This window comes from Sinohyriopsis cumingii, chromosome 7 (genome assembly GCF_028554795.1).
Source record: "Sinohyriopsis cumingii isolate HCF-2022 chromosome 7, ASM2855479v2, whole genome shotgun sequence".
NCBI lineage: Eukaryota > Metazoa > Mollusca > Bivalvia > Unionida > Unionidae > Sinohyriopsis > Sinohyriopsis cumingii.
Window position 1 is genome coordinate 85,922,699 of NC_142967.1, and position 21,472 is coordinate 85,944,170.

General features: G+C 39.2%; 1 protein-coding gene across 2 annotated transcripts in view; it reads right to left on the reverse strand.

Annotated features, from left to right (window-relative positions):
- The window catches only part of LOC149795663 (WD repeat-containing protein 11-like), a 208,123-nt gene that overhangs the window by 94,125 nt on the left and 92,526 nt on the right, over positions 1-21,472 (reverse strand). For both annotated transcript variants that reach the window (XM_089964120.1, XM_089964121.1), the window contains exons 15-16: positions 18,286-18,394; positions 11,258-11,313 (exon numbers count right to left, since the gene is read on the reverse strand). In XM_089964120.1, the coding sequence (XP_089820246.1) occupies positions 11,258-11,313; positions 18,286-18,394 (165 nt within the window). The remainder of the gene's footprint in view (positions 1-11,257; positions 11,314-18,285; positions 18,395-21,472) is intronic.

Here is a 21,472-nt window from a genome sequence, read left to right on the forward strand (position 1 = left end):
TCAGTATTTGATTTGGGCTGGAGTGTATTTGTTCAAATTATTTTTCACTGGAAATATAAATTCAAGCAAGGACTACTAGTATTGTATTACTGTTATTCAACCAAAGACTGATTGCACGTCATTACAATTTAGGCCCTTTAGGATTCAGTTCGCAATACCGTAAGTTCTTATTATATTTTCACTTTGTATTCTAGAAAAGTAAAGTATTTGTTTGATTTTACATCACGTATTGGTTTTCGTTTTTATCTATTACTTGGTTTAAGACCATATAGTCGTATTACTTTATCAAAATCTTTTCTAAAATAGACAAAAAGTCAATAAAACCTATCTTTTCTTTTAAAGACATTTTCTAGCTAAAGCCTAAATAAATAAAATTGTTGTACTTAGAGTATTTAGAGTATGTACTAAACCCTTATGATTCAAATATCTGCCCATTGTCTTCTGCTCACGTGTGTATACAAGTATTCAATATACCAGTCAAGACATTGCATTGATTATCAATAAAGAAGATACCTCGGTAATTGTTTGGATCGTCTTGTCACCGCATTTATATACAGGACAGATAATGCTGTTCCACTACTTTGTAGGAAAATAGCCGGATTCAAAGATTTTGTTAAATATAAAGTTAATAAATAATAAGATCGTTTCATTCATGCACTGATAAAAACGAGTAAATATCATATCAGGGCAGGGGGTTTTGTTATTTATTTTAAGTAAACTTCTCATAATTTAATCATTTGTAAATAGGAGTATTAAAGTCATCATTCTGCAGGTGAAATAGTTCTTCACTAACTCTATTGTTAGTCATCTAATTTGGACACTGGCTTCTTCAAAAAAGATTTAAAGTATCCATACCATTTTAGTGGATTATATCCCTCCCCACAACTGGCATAAATAATTTAAATCAGTCAAGAAGAAGCCTGTGTCCGAGTTAGATGATTCTGATACATTCCACTTTATGCTGAGAATAACGTGTTTCCCAGTTTCAAAAGATGCCAAAGTTGTCGAGGGTTTCCACTCGCTTGAGTTAATTTATTCGTTTGGGACTCTCAGTCGTATCTTTCTGAGTGCAATTATTGATTTAAAATCTGATTTAAGCTCTCTATTTAACTTAAGGTAAGTTGCCATATTTGAAAATCTAAAGCGTCGTAAACAGTAGTTTTTTGTTCATTCTGCCATTGTGCATTCTTTATCCCACCAAGGTAGTTGTTTTTGTCAATGCATTAAGCGCCTTGCCTCTAGTCTGGAAAATCAAACCGATATTCTGATATAATTTAGTGGGTTAATTTAGCAGCGGAATAATTTATCGGGATAATTTAGCGGCAGGATTATTTAGCGGGATAATTTAGCGGCGGGATAATCTAGTCAATATCAGTTTCACGATGTAAGACAAGATCATTATTTGCGTCTTTATAGGCAGTGCTAAACTTTCTAATAAATGAAAGCATATTGTCTTAAGGAAGACGAATGAATTCCCATTGAGTAAGGGTACATTTATTAATGTTAATTTTCTCTTCATCACAATATGCTTAAGCATCATTAAGACTGGCTGTGTGGATAATGCTGCCTTCACATATTGACTGAGTCGAAATGAACAATAGGCTGTGTGGACAATGCTGCCTTCACATATCGATTGAGTCGAAGTGAACAATAGGCTGTGTGGACAATGCTGCCTTCACATATCGACTGAGTCGAAGTGAACAATAGGCTGTGTGGACAATGCTGCCTTCACATATTGACTGAGTCGAAGTGAACAATAGGCTGCGTGGACAATGCTGCCTTCACATATCGATTGAGTCGAAGTGAACAATAGGCTGTGTGGACAATGCTGCCTTCACATATCGACTGAGTCGAAGTGAACGATATAGAGGAAAAGTGTACAATCATCGCGAGTCCCCACTCCTAAGCCGATGATATAACCTAATAGTTCCCAAGAACATGGTACATCAATTATAGTAAAAGTTTGCATAAATATATTAGGGATAAGCCAAAATTGTATTAAGGATGAACCAAAATTGCTACACACTTCATCGTCTTTTGTGTGCCTCTGCATTGAAAATTGTATGCATCATAATCAACATTTCATCATACAAAGTCACGTGTATCATCAGGGATAAAATCTTCAAAAGTCTTGATCGTAAATAATTTCTCTCTTAATAATTATATTCCACCTCCAAGGCTATTATTATATATCAGAAAATATTCAGGGAAAACAAAACATGATTATATCTTGATCCGAATGCAAAGTTGATGACCTAAATAGTATAACTACACGATCATCAAACGTATCGAAAACTCTTTTTCAAAATATATCATTAAGACAGATTTGCACACAAAAACGGTTACTCCTCCTGAATTCCTACCTTTATGAACACAACTAGAAGAAAAAGAGAAGAAAAGATATCTAGTGCTTATAATTTGCTAAGCCCTCTATATTCCAGAAAAGATACCTAGGTCAACATTTGTGATGGATATTCCGTAAAGCACATGGGCGCTGGCATGTGACCGACGTAGTTTGGGGAATTCCTTCCTATGAAGAGATATCTTCCTCGCTCATATTCCCTTACGAAGTTTCTGTAGTATTTACGTAAGTGCCATCTTTTGCATGACTATATCGCGTACATGCCATGCGAGTTGCTTGGGCATAAGAATGCGTTGTCTTTCTGCCTTGGAGGTTTGTGTTTATGAACAGGTGAAACCCGCTCACTGCTCCAGTCATACATAATATAGATGTTGCCCTATGCTAAGCTTGTCAAACTTGATGGACGTGTACTCACCCTCTCGTCTAAATCAAGTCATATGATCATACATTGCTTTCCCTTCGTCCCTGATACGCTTGGGGAAATCCTCCGATTCTGTGAAGCTATCGTTGTGCTTAATAATTACCCGCGCTTTCTTTAGCACGTGGTCTTTGTCTTTGTTCTTGCCGAACTTGACTCAGATTCATATGGAAAGTGTCTAAAGGTATGACGAATTTTGCATTCAGAAACAATCCACTTTTCGCTCCGGGCACTATCAATTCCATTGTTGTTGTGTAGTTCTGCTATTTAGGTCATCAACTTTGCATTCGGATCAAGATATAATTATGATTTTTCCTGTGTGCGAGGCCTGGGCCTGACGTTCCGCTTGCCAAAGGAAAGTGAAGCGTCTCTCATAGCCTCTCCTTCCCAGGTGTAGTGATCGCCGCAGGACAACTGTCTCGCTCTGCGGGGCAGGAGGTTACTTGCATATGGCCTCTTCTACACGATTGTGTCCACAGCAGCACCTTCACGCGGGGCCCCCTGTTTTAACAGAGCCTGCTGTGTGGCACGACCAAGTGCCCGGCGGTATAACTGGGTGGGCAGAGTGGGCTCGTTAGCCTTGGCAGGCAACCAGTCTAAGAGAAGGGAAACTCTGACTCAAAACCCGGGCAGATGAAGCTCGTTAGCCTTGTCAGGCAGTTCATCTAGGGGAAGGAAACTCTGATTCAAAACCCACCAAGTCCCATCCATTGGATTATGGCTCCCTGCCTTGTGGATATCTTGGGGAGAAGGAAAGGCTACGGGAGTAAACTCAGACAGAAAATCAGGAGTGGAGCCCCTAAGGCGGCTAGGGGTCGACTACGACTTCCTTCCGGCAGCTCCTGCATCCAAACTGGTGCCAAATGTCATGCTCAGCATTCCTTTGGACCCCACCAGCAAGGACGAGAGGGGGATCCTGACGTCTGGGCAGCCCAGGATCTCCATACTCCACGCCCAGGCTTGCGCCCTGGAGAGGACACTCCAGTCTCGCTACTGAGTGAGGAAACAACACGGAAGCTGACAGTTTACGGGTTATAAGTCCCACCCGATTGGCGTAGCGAAGGGGCGCCACGGGTCAGCTTTGACGGTGGCAGGGATCATTGTGTCCCACTGGCCAACTATCGCCCGCCTCAAGCCGGGCAGCCCCCGGTCAATAAGGTGTTGACCCGCCATCGTCTACCTGCTCCAGTGGGTGTCTGGAGCTCAGTGTATTGTTCAGCATGACAAGCAGACGGTAATTCCACACCAGACAAAAGAAACAAGAAACCAATAAAAAAGACTCCAGCTCTTCGATTTGCAAACTGGAATGTGCGCACCATGTGTACAGGCATCTCCGACGACCTCAGAGAAGTGGACGACACCAGAAAGACGGCCATCATCGATAGAGAACTCACCAGACTAAATATCAGCATAGCTGCCCTCCAGGAAACCAGGCTCGCCTCTAGTGGCTCCCTCTGAGAGGAAAACTATACCTTCTTCTGGAAGGGTCGAGAACCTGAGGAGCCCCGCCAGCACGGAGTGGGCTTCGCCATCAAAAACAATCTCCTGGCCTCGGTTGAACCTCCCACAGGGGGCACTGAGCGTCTCTTGTCCATCCGCCTCACCACTGCTTCAGGTCCTGTCAACATCATCAGTGTCTACTCCCCAACCCTCACGTCGTCAGAAGACGCAAAGGATCAGTTATATGGGCAGCTGGACGAACAGATCAAAGGATGCCCCAAAATCGAACCACTATTCCTCCTCGGCGACTTTAATGCCAGAGTAGGTGCGGACCACGAGTCATGGCCTACCTGCCTCGGATATCATGGCACTGGAAAGACCAACGAAAACGGTCAGAGACTGCTGGAGCTATGCACCTACCATGGCCTGTGCGTCACAAACACCTTCTTCAAGTGTAAGCCACAACACAAAGTGTCATGGAAACACCCCAGATCTCATCACTGGCACCAACTCGACTTGGTCATCACCAGGCGCTCTGCTCTTAACAGTGTCCTCTCCACCAGAACTACCACAGTGCAGACTGCGACTCCGACCATGCCCTCGTGAGTAGCAGAGTACGACTACAGCCACACACACTACACCGCTCAAAACCAAAAGGATCTCCTCGCATAAACACCGCGCAGATGTCAGTCCCCGCCAAGGTGGAGGAGTATGTGTCCACCCTGGACAAGGTTCTCCAGGACCTGCCTGAGCACGACGCTACAGCCAAGTGGAACTCCATGAAGGGTGCCATCTACAGTACAGCTATGTCAACGTTTGGCAAGAAGGAACGACACAGCCAGGACTGGTTCAACGCACACCTATCAAGGATGGAACCACAAATCGAGGAGAAACGAAAAGCCTTCATAGCTTACAAAAAATGCCCTAATGAATGGACGCTTACTGCTCTCAGAAGTGCCCAACGCATCGCTAGACAGTGTGCGAACGAGTACTGGCAACAACTGTGTGAAGGGATCCAGCACAGTGGTGAGTCCGGACACATCCAAGGTATGTACAGTGGCATCAAGAAGGCTCTAGGCCCTACAGTGAAAGGGGCCGCACCCCTGAAATCTCTGATGGGAGAGAAGATCACAGACCGTGGGCAACAGATGGCCAGATGGGTGAAGCACTACTTAGAGCTATACTCCCAAGAATTGTCAGTCACCGATGCAGCCCTCAGCAGCATAAAGAATCTGCCCACCATGGAAGAGCTCGACAAAGTGCCAACCTCAGAGGAGCTCAGCAGAGCAATCGACTCCGTTCCAAACGACAAAGCACCAGGTAGTGACAGCAACCCGCCCGAAGCTATCAAACGTGGAAAACCAACATTGATTAAACCACTGCATGAGCTACTTTGCCTCTGCTGGGAGGAAGGAGTAGTCCCCCAAGACATGCGCGATGCCACAATTGTGACCCTTTACAAAAACAAGGGCGACCGCAGTGACTGTAATAATTACAGAGGGACCTCGCTCTTGAATATCGTTGGTAAAGTGTACGCCCGCATCACACTCAACAGGTTGCAGTTGCTGGCAGACCGTGTGTACCCGGAATCCCAGTGCGGCTTCTGAGCAGGCAGGTCGACGACAGACATGATCTTCTCCATACGACAACTTCAAGAGAAGAGCAGAGAGCAAGGTCAACCACTCTACATGATGTTCATCGACCTCACCAAGGCCTTTGACTTGGTCAGCAGGAAGGGACTTTTTGAACTTCTGAGTAAGATCGGTTGCCCCCCCCCCAAAAAAAAAATCTCCTCAGCATGATAATCTCTTTCCATGCAGATATGAAGGGAACAGTGCTGTATGATGGATCCTCCTCAACCTCCTTCCCAATTAACAGCGGCGTGAAGCAGGGCTGCGTGCTGGCACCAACACTTTTTGGGATCTTCTTCTCCCTGCTCCTGTCCTACGCCTTCGACACCTCCACGGATGGCATATATCTACACACCAGGTCCGACGGGAGGCTGTTCAACCTGGCACGACTGCGCTCAAAGACCTAAGTGAGAGCAGTGCTCATCAGGGAGATGCTTTTTGCAGATGACGCAGCTCTTGTGACCCAAACCGAGGGAGCCCTCCAGAGACTGGGAGACCGTTTTGCTGATGCCTGCATGCAGTTTGGTCTCACCATCAGCTTGGAAAAAACAAATATGAGCGTGCAAGATACCACCATTGCCCCTTCCATCAAAATCAACGGTGTCACTCTGGAAGCAGTCAACAACTTTACCTACCTGGGGTAAACCATCAGCAACACTCTCTCGATTGATATGGAGCTGGACAGAAGGCTTGGAAAGGCAAACACCATCATTGCTCGATTAACGAAGAGGGTGTGGGAAAACAACGCGCTGACAGAGCACACCAAGGTCCGAGTCTACCAGGCCTGCGTTCTCAGCACCCTTCTATATGGAAGTGAGACCTGGAGTACCTACATAAGGCATAGAAGCCGTCTCAACTCCTTCCATATACGGTGCCTAAAACGCATCCTGAAAATCAGCTGGCAAGACCGTGTTCCACACAGCGAGATCCTGCAGCGTGCAAGTAACCCCAGCATGTACTCTCTGCTGAGCAAACGCCGCCTTCGATGGCTGCGACACGTCCGACGCATGGAGGATGGAAGGCTGCCAAAGGACATCCTATATGGACAGCTGGCCACTGGCATGAGAAGAGTCGGCCGCCCCTCACTCCGTTTCAAGGATGTATGCAAGAGGGACATGAAGGCATGGAAATTTTCACCCGATGGATGGGAAGAGCTGGCCGAGGACCGAGGCACCTGGAGACTGACGGTAAACAATGGCATATCAGTCGCTGATGCGAGGAGAGGCCAGTTGGCGGCAGAGAAACGTAAGAAAAAGAAGAACGCGGCAGCAACCACAGTAACGCAGACTTCCCAGTATGTCTGCACCAACTGCAATAGGGACTGTCACTAACGTATAGGCCTGCACAGCCACAGCAGACGATGTCAACAGAGACAGACAACACCCCAAGGGCGCTATTCGCATGGTCTTTCGAGACTGAGTCGCCAATGATGATGATTGTAGGGTTTAACGCCATTTTTCAGCAAACGATAGGCTATACATGGCGGCCAGTACTAATGGTAGAGGAAGAACCCGGGAAATCCCCGGAAAGAACAACCGACCCTCGAGAAGCTACTGGCAAGCTTTCTCACATACCCACATTGGCCGAACCCGAGACTCGAACCTACGCAGACAGAGGTGAGATCACAGTGATCCGTAACGGAGAGCGCTTTAGACCACTCGGCCACTCGGCCACTCGGGGCCCCGCTATCAACTCCATGAAACAATAAATTATTTCTCCGTGACTGTGATTCTAATCTTGTCAGACAAAACTTTACTCTGCTCCCGAAGGTCCAGATTATCTGCTCGTACTTCATTAACCATATACTGCACTTCGAACTAAGTTCTAAGAAAACAAAGTTTAGAGATTTAAGTTCCTTGTGCATATCTTTCAACATTTTGCCTATATCAGCATCAGTGGATTAGGGGATGAAGAGGTCACACGAACTTGTACAGATTTGCCCACAGAGAAAGTAGATTGCCTCCTTGAATTCCCCTTCCCGGGCCCCAGGTTGACCGTAACGGGTTCCGAAACAATAAGCAAAACATTCAGCGCCAACATGATTCTTAAAGTCAGAATAACATCAATTTGCTTAACAGAGATGGAAGGTATACTTGCTTTTACCTTTGAATAAGGCACAAACAATCCAATTCCACCCTTGCATACTTATCCCCTATTTTGCACAAATTAGACATCTCACACAAACAAGTTAAGCACTTGAATTCACCAAAGAAATATCATTATATTTTTTAAAAGATCGGAAGACAACATTTTCCATTGCCAAATGCATTTAAATCGGTTGAATCCTGGCACAACGCATATGTATCCAATTTTGTCTTGCCAAGAAATGCTCAACTTTGACAAACAACATATAATTTTTATCGTAAACATATGACCGCAATAGAAAACGAAATGGTTATTTTCACAACCGTCGCCGAATGATTAATCAAAACATCTCAAACACATACACGGATAAACTATTATAACTGTTTTGTACTTAATGTTTTAACTAATATATATATATATATATATATATATATATATATATATATATATATATATATATATATATATATATATATATATATATATATATATATTAGTCAAAACACTAATTACAAAAACATTTTATACGCTGGACATTAATATGATTATCTAAAGAACAATTTCTTCGCGCGTGTATGGAATCATTTATTATTATTATTATTATTATTATTATATATATATATATATATATATATATATATATATATATATATATATATATATATATATATATATATATATATATATATATATATAATGCAATACACTGACAACAAACCGTGCAAAACAAGCATCTAACTAGACTGAGAGCTTTCGACTCTTAATGAGTCTTTTTCAAAGGCAAATACAAAACATTAACAAGACGAACAAATAAAACAGAAAACCGTTGTTTGAAAAACTTTAAATGACTATTTCTGCATGAATGAAACCTTTAAATTTATTATGTTTCAAATAGTTTATTTCAACTTTTTGCGGATGCTGAAAATATATTTTATATTGACCTAGAAAACGATGGGCAATAACGACATCTGTTATTTTATGTAAATTTATGTAAAAGCAAACTATATCCCAGATATTTCATTGTTATAATAGTAATTATAGGCTATTGGGTGACTAATAAGTAAATTTAGATAATTATTTAAAATGAAAATGCATCGGCTGCAAAAAGATTATTGTATGTGTGCATGGCTGTCTTTTTCTAGTCTTCTTGGTTTAAACCGTTTGGTTTTAATGTTCTAAGGCGGCGTATTCAGTAAGATTCCTTTTCTTTCCTGATTTCGGAACTCCAGATGGGGCTGTGAGCAATTGCAATAAGTGTTATATCACTGAAGGTGTGGCCAGGGGAAGAGAAGTGTTCTGCGACTGGACTTCTGTACAGCTTCTTTGTCATCCAATCAGATCTATGAAGGTTGTGTAGCTTTTCAGTTTCTCCGACATACTGAAGGCCACAGATCTTACATGTGATGAGATAAATCACATTCTCTGTTTTGCCCGTTTTGTTTGTACCATGTATATTTAGTTTTTCTCTAGTCAATGTGCTAGAAAATGTCCTGGTTTCTATCGTGTTGACAGGTTTTGCAACTTTAATCGCCACACGGGCCAGATTTATTAGGGTGGTCTTGGTTAGTGATTGGCGTTAGCTTCGCCCTGACTAGGACGTCTTTGAGGATTTTTGGTCTCCAGTAGGCTACTATAGGTTAAATTCGGGAGGATTAACTTTAATGCGTCACATGATTCCAAGATGGGCCATGTGTGTGTGTGTGATCTGGATTTTTAACGTAGCTTTAAAAATTGTCCAGTCATATCGCTACGATGTGGCAGTTTTTAGTGATGTCTATCACTGGGGCATCATGTCGCAGACATGTAGTGTGATGTCCCACCCAGTCACATTATCATGACACCAGGCCGACCGGTCCTAACACTAACCTCGTAATGCTGAGCGCCAAACGAGGAAGCTGTTAGTACCATTTTTGTAAGTCTCTGGTATGACTCGGCCGGGGATCGAACCCACGACCTCCCGCATCTGAGGCGGACGTTCTAATTACTAGGCCACCGGAGCGGTACCACGATGGGCCAGTGTTTACCGACGATTGTGCTTATTTTGGGGTTGTCTGGATAGTATCCTATCAGCCTGTTCCTTCTCTCCATATTTTAGTAGGTCTTTGCGGTTTGTTTGTTTGACCTGAAGAATTATCAAAACATTTGATTAACTGAGGCTGCGACAAAAGACCTGATAGCAGAGGCAACCCAAAAGGCTTGTGGTTATTCATTCATTTTCTGAAGTCAAAGGTTTTGTCAACATATTGAATGCATACAATTGTACATGTCAGGAGATATATTTGGCTAGACATCCTAATTTTTCAGTGAGAGGAAAGCGAATTCATATCGCCAAATGTCGGAAAGATTTGGTCAGTAAATCTTTGTAAGTTTACAGGTATATTAGATGAGAAGCATTTGTTCGAACCCTCTACAAAAATACTAGCATACGACGGCGCCATTTTAGTACCAAATGTAGTCCTATCTGACAAAATTGAAGAGAAGAATCATGTAAACCATCCCATGCTTCTTTGTAAGCTTGCATTAGTCCCACTTCGCACCTCCTCACTTCCTTGATTTGGATGCACAAGTAACTGACATTTACGGCGAGGTAGAGAGAGTTTGCTTGGAAAGTAATTTTCGGTGTTTGATTAGGTAGTGAATAGTGTTGCGACACTACGGTCTTAAACCAAGAAAGTAGCAAAATCAATAATTTCGTAAAATCAACGAATAATTAATTCCCTAGAATGCGAAGTGAAAATTGACAACACAGCAATGGTAACTAATTCCAAATTAATCCTAAATTTTCTATCACATGAACATACGTTTAGAACGTACTGAATGAATTCCAATAATCTTGAATGCCATGATGTACCAAGAGTCTAGAATCGCTTCATTCACCACAAAGGTATAATCCAGAATGTCTTTGGAGTTCTCAATAATTCCAAAGTAGTGATCTAATTCAGAACACAAATTATAGCTGAACACAACTATTAGTGATTCCACAGACTGATGATAAAACAGGAAATGATAATAGTTCATATCCTGACATCTATCCATAAACACACACACACACACACACATGCATATAGTTTGTGCGTGTGTAGATTAAAAAGAGATTATTCTAATGGTGAATAAACTTAAATGGAAATGTGTGGCCATCATCATGTAAAATCATGGTAGATAAGATGTTTCTCGGAATTACTGAATGCATAAAGAGCGTCTAACTCACCAAGAAATTCACCAACAAAAATATTTATTGAAAAGGTTCCCATTGGTATGAATTTAAATGTTAAATCTCTCTTTCTATCTTTCTATCTATCTACGTGTATCCATCTATATTACCCTCTCTTTGATGTAGATGAAGCTGTGTCATCAATCACCACTTCAGGATAGAACACCTGTAAGAAGGTGTACAAATGCAGAATAAGAAAAGTGTTTTGTACAGCAACGAACTTCTAATTGTCATTTCGGGGCCCCAATACACACACACACACACACACACACACACACACACACACACACACATATATATATATATATATATATATATATATATATATATATATATATATACACACATACATACATACACATATACGTACATACCCACATACACACATGCCTACCTACCTACCTACCTACCTACCTACCTACATACATACATACATACATACATACATACATACATATACATACATACATAGAGCACGATACACTTGCAAGACGCTGCCACAAGTAGTAAAGTATGTTATTGTCAATTGGAGTAATAAAAATAATAAAACCATCTCCCATGGGTATTTTATGAATTATATTAGCCCATGGATATTGTATGTATTGTATTAGCCCATGGGTATTGTATGTATTGTATTAGCCCATGGGTATTGTATGCATTGTACGTTGACCATACGTATATCTCCATGTAAATATCAGACTATGGATGGAATACATACATACATCTCCATGTAAATGTCAGACTATGGATGGAATACATACATTCATCTCCATGTAAATGTCAGACTATGGATGGAATACATACATGCATCTCCATGCTAATGTCAGACTATGGATGGAATACATGCCTATATCTCCATGCTAATGTCAGCCTAGGTAATAGAATACATGCATACATCTCCATGCTAATGTCAGACTATGGATGGAATACATACATTCATCTCCATGTAAATGTCAGACTATGGATGGAATACATACATACATACATCTCCATGCTAATGTCAGGCTATGGATGGAATACATGCATACATCTCCATGTAAATGTCAGACTATGGATGGAATACATACATACATCTCCATGCCAATATCAGACTATGGATGGAATTCACACATACATCTCCATGTAAATGTCAGACTATGGATGGAATACATACATACATCTCCATGCTAATGTCAGACTATGGATGGAATACATACATACATCTCCATGTAAATGTCAGACTATGGATGGAATACATGCATATCTCTCCATGCTAATGTCAGCCTAGGTAATGGAATACATGCATATATCTCTATGCTAATGTCAGACTATGGATAGAATACATACATACATCTCCATGCTAATGTCAGACTATGGATGGAATACATCTCCATGTAAATGTCAGACTATTGATGGAATACATACATACATCTCCATGCTAATGTCTGACTAGGGATGGAATACATACATACATCTCCATGCTAATGTCAGACTATGGATGGAATACATACATACATCTCCATGTAAATGTCAGACTATGGATGGAATACATACATCTCCATGTAAATGTCAGACTATGGATGGAATACATACATCTCCATGTAAATGTCAGACTATGGATGGCATACATACATACATCTCCATGCTAATGTCAGATTATCGATGGAATACATACATACATCTCCATGTAAATGTCAGCCTAGGGATGGAATACATACATACATCTACATGCTAATGTCAGACTATGGATGGAATACATGCATATATCTCCATGCTAATGTCAGCCTAGGTAATGGAATACATCTCCATGTAAATGTCAGACTATGGATGGAATACATGCATACATCTCCATGCTAATGTCTGACTAGGGATGGAATACATGCATACATCTCCATGCTAATGTCAGACTATGGATGGAATACATGCACACATCTCCATGTAAATGTCAGACTATGGATGGAATACATACATACATCTCCATGCTAATGTCAGACTATGGATGGAATACATGCATGCATCTCCATGTAAATGTCAGATTATGGATGGAATGCATACATACATCTCCATGTAAATGTCAGACTGTGGATGGAATACATACATTCATCTCCATGTAAATGTCAGACTATAGATGGAATACATACATACATCTCCATGTTAATGTCAGACTATGGATGGAATACATACATATATCTCCATGCTAATGTCAGACTATGGATGGAATACATTCATAGATCTCCATGTAAATGTCAGCCTAGGGATGGAATACATACATACATCTACATGCTAATGTCAGACTATGGATGGAATACATGCATATATCTCCATGCTAATTTCAGCCTAGGTAATGGAATACATGCATATATCTCCATGCTAATGTCAGACTATGGATAGAATACATACATTCTTCTCCATGTAAATGTCAGACTATGGATGGAATACATCTCCATGTAAATGTCAGACTATGGATGGAATACATGCATACATCTCCATGCTAATGTCTGACTATGGATGGAATACATACATACATCTCCATGCTAATGTCAGACTATGGATGGAATGCATGCATACATTTCCATGCTAATGCCAGACTATGGATGGAATACATACATTCATCTCCATGTAAATGTCAGACTATGGATGGAATACATAGATACATCTCCATGTAAATGTCAGACTATGGATGGAATACATGCATTCATCTCCATGTAAATGTCAGACTATGGATGGAATACATCTCCATGTAAATGTCAGACTATGGATGGAATACATGCATACATCTCCATGCTAATGTCTGACTATGGATGGAATACATACATACATCTCCATGCTAATGTCAGACTACGGATGGAATACATGCATACATTTCCATGCTAATGTCTGACTAGGGATGGAATACATGCATACATTTCCATGCTAATGTCAGACTATGGATGGAATACATACATTCATCTCCATGTAAATGTCAGACTATGGATGGAATACATACATACATCTCCATGTAAATGTCAGACTATGGATGGAATACATGCATACATCTCCATGCTAATGTCTGAGTATGGATGGAATACATGCATACATTTCCATGCTAATGTCTGACTAGGGATGGAATACATGCATACATTTCCATGCTAATGTCAGACTATGGATGGAATACATGCATACATTTCCATGCTAATGTCAGACTAACGATGGAATACATGCATACATCTCCATGCTAATGTCTGAGTATGGATGGAATACATGCATACATTTCCATGCTAATGTCAGACTATGTATGGAATACATGCATACATCTCCATGCTAATGTCTGAGTATGGATGGAATACATGCATACATCTCCATGCTAATGTCTGAGTATGGATGGAATACATGCATATATCTCCATTCTAATGTCTGAGTATGGATTGAATACATGCATACATCTCCATGCTAATGTCAGACTATGGATGGAATACATGCATACATTTCCATGCTAATGTCTGACTAGGGATGGAATACATGCATACATTTCCATGCTAATGTCAGACTAACGATGGAATACATGCATACATTTCCATGCTAATGTCAGACTATAGATGGAATACATGCATACATCTCCATGTAAATGTCAGACTATGGATGGAATACATGCATGCATCTCCATGTAAATGTCAGACTAGGGATGGAATACATGCATACATCTCCATGTAAATGTCAGACTATGGATGGAATACATGCATACATCTCCATGTAAATGTCAGACTATGGATGGAATACATGTATACATCTCCATGTAAATGTCAGACTTTGGATGGAATACATGCATGCATCTCCATGTAAATGTCAGACTATGGATGGAATTCATTCATGCATCTCCATGTAAATGTCAGACTATGGATGGAATTCATTCATGCATCTCCATGTAAATGTCAGACTATGGATGGAATACATACATACATACATCTACATGTAAATGTCAGACTATGGATGGAATACATAAATACATCTCCATGCTAATGTCAGACTATGGATGGAATTCATGCATAAATCTCTATGTAAATGTCAGACTATGGATGGAATACATGCATGCATCTCCATGTAAATGTCAGACTATGGATGGAATTCATTCATGCATCTCCATGTAAATGTCAGACTATGGATGGAATACATGCATGCATCTCCATGTAAATGTCAGACTATGGATGGAATTCATTCATGCATCTCCATGTAAATGTCAGACTATGGATGGAATACATGCATGCATCTCCATGTAAATGTCAGACTATGGATGGAATACATGTATACATCTCCATGTAAATGTCAGACTAGGGATGGAATACATGCATGCATCTCCATGTAAATGTCAGACTATGGATGGAATTCATTCATGCATCTCCATGTAAATGTCAGACTATGGATGGAATACATGCATGCATCTCCATGTAAATGTCAGACTAGGGATGGAATACATGTATACATCTCCATGTAAATGTCAGACTATGGATGGAATACATGCATGCATCTCCATGTAAATGTCAGACTATGGATGGAATTCATTCATGCATCTCCATGTAAATGTCAGACTATGGATGGAATACATACATACATACATCTACATGTAAATGTCAGACTATGGATGGAATACATAAATACATCTCCATGCTAATGTCAGACTATGGATGGAATTCATGCATAAATCTCTATGTAAATGTCAGACTATGGATGGAATACATGCATGCATCTCCATGTAAATGTCAGACTATGGATGGAATTCATTCATGCATCTCCATGTAAATGTCAGACTAGGGATGGAATACATACATACATCTCCATGTAAATGTCAGACTATGGATGGAATTCATGCATAAATCTCTATGTAAATGTCAGACTATGGATGGAATACATGCATGCATCTCCATGTAAATGTCAGACTATGGATGGAATTCATTCATGCATCTCCATGTAAATGTCAGACTAGGGATGGAATACATAAATACATCTCCATGCTAATGTCAGACTATGGATGGAATTCATGCATAAATCTCTATGTAAATGTCAGACTATGGATGGAATACATGCATGCATCTCCATGTAAATGTCAGACTATGGATGGAATTCATTCATGCATCTCCATGTAAATGTCAGACTAGGGATGGAATACATACATACATACATCTCCATGTAAATGTCAGACTAGGGATGGAATACATGTATACATCTCCATGTAAATGTCAGACTATGGATGGAATACATACATACATCTCCATGTAAATGTCAGACTATGGATGGAATACATGTATACATCTCCATGTAAATGTCAGACTATGGATGGAATACATGCATACATCTCCATGTAAATGTCAGACTAGGGATGGAATACATGTATACATCTCCATGTAAATGTCAGACTAGGGATGGAATACATACATACATACATCTCCATGTAAATGTCAGACTATGGATGGAATACATACATACATACATCTCCATGTAAATGTCAGACTATGGATGGAATACATGCATCGGTTCTAAGAAAGATATACATCGTTGAATTACTTATGTTACGCACTCTTTCCTTCTAGAATTCCTTAAATCGTGGTATAATTTTACATATGCAACAACGCTACACAGATTGTAATGATCAGTTTAAATTTATGACCTTTGCATTTGACACTCATATTTTATGTAGTTAGTGAAAGATATTAAATAACTATCCTAACGCTTGAGTCCATTCGTCCATCTTCCCGTAATTCTATTTCCTCCAAAATCACCTGCATTTGGTCGAGATCACCCGGAGGAGGTAATAATCGAATATGCAAATATTTCAATTACAGTTATTACGAGTCTATGGTCTTAAAATAAGTAATACAAAATAATGAGAAGCAGCAAGCTTTGTACAATTCAGCAAATAATTTATTTCCGAAAATAAGAATGTAAAAAGAACACGAGGTGTTGCGAATTAAATCCCAAATAATCATAGAGTTACTTTCGTATTTCCTAATGAATACAATTCTGGATCAGCTTTAGTGATATTTAAAAAAAATTCCAACGCTGAAGTGGCCTGTAGTCTCTAATCTACTAATGTATCAATGGCCTGAATTGAAATGATGTGCCAGCAATATATGTTGCCTTGTCTGAATTCGCTATAATTCCCAGTTAATGTCTCTTTCCAAGAATATTACAGAGCACTTTGTATTTCCAGAGAATAATAAATAATTTCACCCAAATCAAAATCTAACTACAGCAATAAAGCGATTTCTGCCCAGATGTTATAGTAAGAATAAATATTTTTTTCCCAGTAATCACGATTATATAAAAACTAAGACACCAAAGAATAAACCGAATGAGGGCCAAAAGTTCATTTCTAGAAAAATCTTAGTTATAATTAGAAGGTCTGTTACTAAAATTATAATTAAGAACATGGTAAACACAATGTCCGTGGCTCAGACCAAGATATGTATGCTTATTTCTATTGATAATTATCATTATATTAAACCCACACTCGTAGAGAAAATATTAGCAATGTATTAGTGTTTAGAGAATTTTAAAAAAATCAATGATTCTGCTCAGGTGGACAACGAATTTGATTTTGGACACGTTCAGCAACTAAATACAATTTTATATATCCCATAGCATACTATAAATAAATAAAAAAAACTAACAAATAATGCAAATTAAATACACAGAACACAGTAACAATTTTAACATTTTTTTGACAAAGTACATGTATTAAGCTTGCAGGCAAAGCCGGATAATGACTAATATATGTAAGGGAATTTGGGTTACATCCCTTGTGTGGGATATGTAAGAAAAATGACGGGTATTTACATCAATCGGCCTTGGAAATATTTAGGTTACATCCCTTGTGTAGGATAAGTAAGAAAAATGACGGGTATTGACATCGATCAGCCTTGGAAATATTTAGATTACATCCCTTGTGTAGGATATGTAAGAAAAATGACGGGTATTTAAATTGATCAGCCTTGGAAATTATATTGTTTATACGGATTAATTATACAATAACAACTATTTACATCGATGAGCCTTGGAAATAGTTCCAGTTTTCATATTGTTTATAAGGATAAATTACACAACAACAATTGTAAAGAAAAGTAATTATTAAAAGAAGACCTTAAAAAGTACTTTCTTGCTGGAATAAAATGATTCGGGATATACTTACAACAGATGTCGTTGGTATAACAGATGGGTCCATGTCTTTTATTAATTGCCTTGAATGAATATTCCAAACTTCGAACCATCTGTTTGCATACATAATCAGGAATGTCTGTCTGAAAAATAATACATAATACATAATCAGGAATGTCTACCTAAAAAATAATACATGATGCATAATCAGGAATGTCTGCCTGAAACATTCAATGGTTTACTTGCTAAAAGAAATCTCACGTCACTCTCAAGTAAAGGTTTATTAGATCAAAGAAATGTCACATCCTTTTCATGTGTGGGCTAATTTGATACGAGAAATGTCACGTCCTTTGATTGTATGGACTAGTTTGATACGAGAAATGTCACGTCCTTTCCATGTATGGACTAATTTGATACGAGAAATGTCACGTCTTTTTCATGTGTGAACTAATTTCATATGAGAAATGTCATGTCTTTTCATGTATGGACTAATTTGATACGAGAAATGTCATGTCTTTTTCATGTATGGATTAATCTGATACGATAAATGTCACTTATTGTTTATGCATGGACTACTTTGATACGAGAAATGTCATGTCCTTTTCATGTATGGACTAATTTGATACAAGAAATGATACGTCTTTTTCATGTGTGGACTAATTTGATACGAGTAATGTCATGTCTTTTCATGTATGGAATAATGTGATACGAGAAATGTCACGTCTTTTTCGTGTATGGACTAATCTGATACGAGAAATGTCATGTCCTATTCACGTGTGAGCTGTTTTGATACGAGAAATGTCACGTCCTTTTCATGTATGGACTAATTTTGTACCAGAAATGTCATGTCCTTTTCACGAGTGGGCTAATTTGGTATGTGATGTGATGTGATGTGATTTTGATTTTTAACGTAGCTTTAACAATTTTTCAGTCATATCGCTACGATGTCTGCAATGTGGCAGTTTATAGTGATGTCTAGCACTGGGGCATCATGCCGCAGACATGTAGCATGATGTCCCACCCAGTCACATTATCCTGACACCGGGCCGACCAGTCCTAACACTAACCTCTTAATGCTGAGAGCCAAGCGAGGCAGCTGTTAGTACCATTTTTGTAAGTCTTTGGTATGACTTGGCCGGGGATCGAACCCACGACCTCCCGCATCAGAGGCGGACGCTCTAACCACTAGGCCACCGGAGCGGTTAATTGGGTATGAGAAATGTCACGTCTTTTTCATGTATGGACTAATTCGATATGAGAAATTCTACATACTTTTCATGTATTGGCTCATTTTATACGAGAAATGTCACGTCCTTTGCGTGTATGGACTAATTTAATACCAGAAATTTCACGTCCATTTCATGTATGGACTAATTTGATACGAGAAATGTCACGTCCTTTGCATGTATGGACTAATTCGATACGACAAATGTCACGTCCATTGATTGTATGCGCCAATTTGATACGAGAAATGTTACGTTCTCTGCATGTATGGACTAATTTGATACGAGAAATGTCAGGTCCTTTCCATGTATGTACTAATTTGATACGAGAAACGTCACGTCCTTTTCATGTATGGACTAATCTGATACGAGAAATATCATGTCTTTTTCATGTATGGACTAATTGCGATAAATGTCACTTTCTTTTTACGTACGGACTAATTTGATACGAGAAATGTTACGTCTTTTTTATTTATGGACTTTTTAGATACGAGAAATATCATGTCTTTTTCATTTATGGACTAATTTGATGCGAGAAATGTCAGGTCTTTTTCATGTATGGACTAATTTGATATGAGAAATTCCACGTACGTTTCATGTATTGGCTAATTTTGTACGAGAATGTCACGTCCTTTGCATGTATGGACTAATTCAATACGAGAAATGTCACGTCCCATTCATGTATACTTATTTGATACGAGAAATGTCACGTCCTTTGCATGTATAGACTAATTCAATACGACAAATGTCCCGTCCATTGATTGTATGGACCAATTTGATACGAGAAATATTACGTTATCTGCATGTATGTACTAATTTGGTACGAGAAATGTCAGGTCCTTTCCATGTATGTACTAATTTGATACGAGAAATGTTACGTCTTTTTTATTTATGGACTTATTAGATAAGAGAAATATCATGTCTTTTTCATGTATGGACTAATTTGATACGATAAATGTCACTTTCTTTTCACATATGGACTAATTTGATACGGGAAATGTCACCTCCTTTGCATGTATGGACTAATTTGATACGAGAAATGTCACGTCCTTTTTAAATGTGGACTAACTAGATACGAGAAATGTCACGTTTTTTCATGTATGGATTAAATGGATATGAGAAATTCCACGTACTTTTCATGTATTGACTGAAATTATACTAGAAATGTCACGTCCTTTGCATGTATGGACTAATTCGATACGACAAATGTCACGTCCAGTGATTGTATGGACCAATTTGATACGAGAAATGTTACGTTCTCTGCACGTATGGACCAATTTGATACGAAAAATGTTACGTCTTTTTTATTTATGGACTTATTCGATACGAGAAATATGTATTTTTCATGTATGGACTAATTTGATACGATAAATGTCACTTTCTTTTCACGTATGGACTAATTTGATACGGGAAATGTCACTTCCTTTTCACGTATGGACTAATTTGATACGGGAAATGTCACTTCCTTTGCATGTATCGACTAATCTGATACGAGAAATGTCGTGTCCTTTTCATGTATGGGCTAATTTAATACGAGAAATGTCACGTCTTTTTCATGTATTGACTAATTTGATATGAGAAAGGTCACGTCTTTTTCATGTATGGACTAATTTGACACGAGAAATGTCAGGTCTTTTGGACATGTCTAATTTGATACGAGACAAGTCAGGTTTTTTTCCTGTATGGACTAATTTGTTACAAGAAATGTTACGTTCTTTCATGTAAGGGCCTCTTTTGTGAGGCAAATGTCACGTCTGTTTAATGTACGGGCATATTTTGCAAGGTAAATTTTAAGTCTTTTTCACGTAAGGGTCTATATAGTGAGTTAAATATCATGTCCTTTTCAAGTAAGGACCTATTGTGTAAGTTAAATGTCAAGTCCTTCTCAAGCAAGGACCTATTGTGTAAGTTAAATGTCACGTCCTTCTCAAGTAAGGACTTACTGTCTAAATTAAATATCATGTCCTTTTCAAGTAAGGACCTGTTGTGTAAATTAAA